This window comes from Merops nubicus, unplaced genomic scaffold (assembly GCF_000691845.1).
Source record: "Merops nubicus isolate BGI_N331 unplaced genomic scaffold, ASM69184v1 scaffold24615, whole genome shotgun sequence".
In the NCBI taxonomy this organism is placed as follows: domain Eukaryota; kingdom Metazoa; phylum Chordata; class Aves; order Coraciiformes; family Meropidae; genus Merops; species Merops nubicus.
In genome coordinates, this window is record NW_008607952.1 from 6,057 (window position 1) to 11,454 (window position 5,398).

General features: G+C 57.7%; 1 protein-coding gene across 1 annotated transcript in view; it reads right to left on the reverse strand.

The window, feature by feature from the left end:
* CLIC2 (chloride intracellular channel 2) overlaps positions 1–1,129 on the reverse strand; it is a gene marked incomplete at its 5' end in the record, with an annotated part of 2,539 nt that extends 1,410 nt beyond the window's left edge. Inside the window, 2 exons of the mRNA XM_008940139.1 lie at positions 415–540; positions 993–1,129. Of these exons, the coding sequence (XP_008938387.1) occupies positions 415–540; positions 993–1,129 (263 nt within the window). The remainder of the gene's footprint in view (positions 1–414; positions 541–992) is intronic.
* Between the last annotated feature and the right edge of the window lie 4,269 nt (positions 1,130–5,398).

The following is a 5,398-nucleotide window of genomic DNA, read 5'->3' on the forward strand; positions in this document are numbered from 1 at the left end:
CTGAGGGCACTAGACACAAGCAGGCAAAGGGACTTTCACATTCCCCCTCTGCCTTTGACAACTGCCACAGCCAGCTGCAAACCACCAGCTCCTGGGGGACCCCTCACCTGCAGGGACATTCCCCCCACTCCCCCCAGCCCTGCCTGCACTGAGGGACTGATGCATTTCCTCCTATTATTTTCCAGCCTATCCCATCCTGTCCCCTGCAGCCCAACCTGCCACCTTTCCCCAGGGATGCAGCCCCTCAGCATCACAACCCCTGGCCCTGCAGGGCACGGCTTAGGGTGCTAGGTGGGGAGCCAGCCCCCTCCTCAAGCTGCCCTCAGTGCATTCTGCCTCAGTTTCCCCATCTGGCGAGCGCTGCGCAATGCTGCGGCGTGCCCCGAACAGGGGAAGGAGGAAGCTTGCAGTTACGTGGGTGGGCACAGGGTCTGCTCCAGGAACTCCTCGATCTTAATGAAGTCTGTTTTCAGCTCCTTGTTGAATAGCAAGAAGGGTGGGTTGGTGCCTGGTGCTAAATCTTTCAACTCTTCAGGTTTCCTGGAGTGGAGAAAATAAGTGGGCTCAGAGCCTGCAGCCTGTGAGCACCCACCAGCCTCCCCAGGGTGAGTGGAGCAGGCTGAGGAGGGTGTGCGGGGAGGGGTGCAGGACTGGGAGCATCCCCACTCGCATGCTCGGGTCTGGGGGACTGAGGAGTGTCCCCCCAGCCTCTCGCTCTGCCCCGTGGTGCCCCAGACTCGTGCCCGCATCCAGCAGGGTGGGGGGCCCTGTGCCAAGCACGTGTTGGCACATGGCTGGAGTTCCCTGCCTGCCACCCCCTGCACCCCACAGCACGACAGGCTGCGTGTGGGCAGGGCCTGTCACCCTGTCCCTCTCATGGTGGCACATTATCTGCCGTGCAGGGAGCAAGGAAGAAAGTGCTGATGGGTGCAGCTGAGCCAAGGTGCCACGCCCCACTGCTGGCACAGGGCTGGTCTGTGATGCCACCTCACCTGGTCATGTCCACCGTGGTGACATTGAACTTGACCCCTTTAAGCCACAGCACCATGAAGAGGCGCTGGCAGAAGGGGCAGTTTCCGATGTTTTCTCCATCCAGGCCAGCCTGCCAGGAAAGCAGAGAAATGAGGATTTAACCCATCGGCTGGGATCAGCCAGCCCTGATGAGATGCCTGGAGGTGGAGTGCCACCCAAGGCCAGCCTCAGGAGGAAGGCACACAGCAGGCTTGGCCTAGCACCCTGGCATTGCCAGCTGCAGGGACCTTCTCCCGGCACCAGGGGCTCGGCTGGAGGATCCCCTCCCTGAGCTGTGGCCCTGCTGCCACTGGAAAGCACCGGAGAACATCCTCAGGATGCCCTGGGGTCACATCCCTCCCTGAAATGTGAGTTAGAGCCAGGAGGAAGAGGAGAAGGAGGCAGAGAGTGATGGATGGGGAGGAAGGGAGGGTCCACTTGGCTGGGAGACCAGGGAGGAGAGGGCGGTGAAAGGGAAATGTGCTCATGTTTGCCAGGAAAAGAGTGGTTTGTTTTCGTGTGCTCTCAGTGTCCGCCTCCAGTTCTGTGTACATTTAACAAACCCAGGCATGAATTCCCCAGGCTGATGATGGCCAAGAACCACCCGAGCAGCCTCCTCAGGCTGGGGGAGGAGAAGGGGCTGGGAGTGGTGGGGCTGTGCAACAGTGGATTCCCACTGACATCCCACCCGGCATCGATGGAACGGAGCCACCCATCAGCTCCTACAGCTTCAGCCACTTGCAGACAGTCTCTTACAACCCCTCTGCACGGACATGGACACGGCACCACGGCACTCAGGGGGCTGCTTTGTCACTAGGATGGGGTCAAACAGCAGTGGGGACGTGCTTGGACAACCCACCAGAGTCCCACCAGCGCTCCCTCAACAGGGTCTCACCCAGATGATGCCCATTCAGCAATCCCACAGGAAAGCAGCAGCAGGTGGGCTGCAGCCCATTTCCTTGCTCCATAGCAGCTGTAAACACCCTCTGCAAAAAGGACTGAAATGCCTTATAAGGAGAGCACAACAGAGCAGGCTCCCTCCAGTGCATGAAAGCTGGCGCAGATGCTGCTCAGGAAGGGAAGTTGCCCCGTGATGTGAAAGGCAAAATGGCTCACAGGAAACTCGGCTTCTTCAAGAGAATTAACTGGTTCCTCAGCTGCATGTGAACCGTGGGTCTCAGCCCCCGTGGCAGCCCTGCCCCTGCCGGGAGGAGCAGCACAGTGCCTGGCCCTGGTGGGACGGCTCCTGCCCCGTGGCTCCACACCAAGCCTCCCTATCAGCCACGGGGCTGCTGCCCAGAGCCTAAGCAGGAGGGTGATGAGGCTGGGGAGGACCTGGCGGTGCAGAAGTCACGTAGCAGTGGTAACATCCAGGGTGGATGGCTGGAGGTGGCTCCAGAGCTTGTACCTCCCTGGGGCTCCAAAGACAGGATGGCTGAGGATGCCTCATTAGCAGAAGCTGCAGAGACCTGTAGCTGGCTTTCCTGGGCTGGAGGTAAGTGTTACAAGTCACCTCTCTGTATCTACAGGTGTCCAGAAGGCTGTGGACTCTGGAGCTCTCAGCATGTCCAGGAGAGATACACCAGCCCCAAACTCACCCAAAGGGAGATAGTGGTAATCCTATCAAAATAAAACCCTGACCCTCTGAGTGGTCAGCTGGATGGTCTGTTTTTCCACTATGACAACACCTTTTAGTCCTCCCAGAGGAATGAAAATTGATTTCAACCAGTATTTCCTATGCTCAGCTGTCATAAAATGGTGCTCCAGAGGAAGGAAATGGGATCTGGGAGATGCATTGATTCTCTGGAATATACTCAGAAGTGAAGCTGAATTCTCCCATGAGGCTTTTTGCTGGCTCAGGAGTATCCCATGTCAGCTTATAACAAATTAGGCTTCTTTGGTAACTGCTAAAATTGTGTATCAGGTCACCTGTGAGGGAGCTGGAGCAGAGAGACAGAAAACAGCCAAGGGGGCCATGGCTGGAAGGAGAGCAGGCACCTCTGCTCCCCGTCCCCTCCATCGCCTCTGGCACCTGCAAGCCAAAGCTAACGCTGTCCTTCGGAGCATCCCCAACACCAGCAGCTCAGTGGGGCTTTCCTGGGTGCCCGGCATGAGGACAGATGCTTTCCTCCCTGCTCTCCTGAGGTGGCCCTTACTTGGGGCTGGTGGGGTGGGTGGAATGGGATGTCCCTCACTGGGGCTGCTCTGGGCTTGGGCTGTGCTCTCCTGCTTCAGATTTCTCTGTGCTTGTCTTGCAGCTCCAGCCTTTGACCAGCTCGGGCTGGTTTTCCCCCTTGGCTTTTAAAAACAGAGAGATGGGGAATTTTGGACTAGAGTGAAAGGAAAGTCAGGATGGTCTCTGCAGGGGAAAAAAAAAAAAAATTAAAAAATTAAGCCAGGGCCACATGAGGATGCTCAGAGCCAAACCTTGAGCTGGAAGAAGTGGAGGGCAGCTCCACCAGTGCTTGGGCACTGCCTGGGGGGCTGTGGTGTGGCTGTGAGAAGAGCCCTTCAGGAGCCAGGGCAGCTCCAGGGAAAGGGGTTTGGGGGGTTCATAACTACACACCCTCCCTCCCCAGCAAAACCACACAGTGTGGCAAGGAAGTCGCTGCTCTTCGCTTCCTTCTCCGGAAGGAGCCTCTTCCCCCGCTCCCCCTGGGCTGCAGCGGGACTAGGGCGGGGGTGCAGAGCCTGCAGTTCCCCGAGACTGACTTTCCTCACTCTTTATTCATCACCTGGAGGGGAAAACCCAGCACGGGCGAGCACAGCATCTCCAGGGAGGTGCAGGGGTTTAGCCCCAGCTCCCCGAGGCCACACGCGGCTGCGTGAGGCGTTAAAACCCCAGAGTTACTGGGCAGTTCCTGTGGTTTCCCCCGCGGTGAAGCAGCATGCAATGTGGGGAGGAGAACGGCTCTGCATGCCTGGGGCACTGCTAAGTGCTCAGCACCCACTGGGTGGATGTTTTCCTGCAGCCACCCCGAAAGCCAAGAGCAGCCTTGGGGGCAGCTGAATGCCTCATGGGACTGAGGGCAGAGCCTGCTCCCAGGCAGGGAGAGCCCCCCAGCCACTGGGAGGATGCTCCTGGGGACCAGGACCACGACACGGTGAGACATCAGCACTCTTTAGGGACCACCTGCTCCAGCCTGAAGGCAATGCAGGAACTGCTTCCCAGCCTCCCCACCTCACCAAGTTAAACTCAGCTCTTGCCAAAATGAAAGTCAGGCAGGGCAGCTGCCAGTGGGCTTCCCTGCGATTCATGGCTATGCTGGTTACACCAGCAGCTATGTTCCAGGATGGACCCTGGCCCAGGAGATGTGCAAGGTGCTGGTGGCACAGGAGGGTGCCTGTCTGAAGCCCAGAGCTGCTATGCCTTCAGTAAAACTGTGTCCTGAATGGGAGGAGGAGGAGACACAGCATCAATTTGTCCGTTAACAGACAAGACAGAAGGGGTTTTTCACGCTAAATTAAGGCATAGGGGAAGTCCTGACGATGCTGCTGCTTTGCTTTCTGTTTCATTTCCCTCTGAAAACTCCCTTGGACATGCTGCTGCTATTGCAGTCCCCTCATTTATCATGTATTTTCCTCTTCTCCCCAGCCATTCCAGGGAAAAAGAGGTGCTAAGCAGGGAATCCAAGATCCAAATTACTTTCACCAAGACAATACACTTGTCTGGATCCGGCTCAGCCGAGCTCAGTGCGTGGCCAGTCTTGGCAAGGGGTTGGAGGAGATCCCTCCTGCGAAGGCTCAGGTAATCCTTTCCTACATGTATTTCCAACTATAACCCGAGCAAGATGCCAGGCAGTGCCCAGCACTGGCAGGTGCCTGTGCCAGGGAAGCCAGTGCCTCTGCCCAGGCACCGTGGTTCCTTTGGGCACCAGGCTGCCTTAGGAGGAGAAGAACAAAGCCCACGGGGCTGAATGGCTGCAGGCAAACCATCCTTAAAACCTCAGTGTGGTGGTACCAGGAGGCATCGCTCTCCCTGGCCACCCTCACTTGACCGTGTGTCCCGGGGCCCCGCTGGCATCGCTGCTGGCACACTCTGTTACCAGCCACCAGCTTCAGCTCCTCTCTTTCAACCCTGCAGACAGTTTGAGCTCAAGTGTCAAACTGCTCCAGGGGAAGTGTTTGGAAAATTCCTTACTAGAGGAGGGGAAAAAAAAAAAGCCATTTCCAGTGAATATTCCCCCTGGGCTGTTCTGTGCAGCCGCCCCACCCCGCCCACATGTGGGCACCCACGCTGGCTCCCCGAGCCATCCACGCTCTGTTTCGCAACGCTGGCTCACAGGAGAAGTTGGGGTGGCTGCTCTCAGCCCTTCCGCTTGCTGATGCCAGGCTGGAGCTTGTCTTATCTGGGTTTTGAGAGGCACACGTGTGCCCTGGCCTTCCT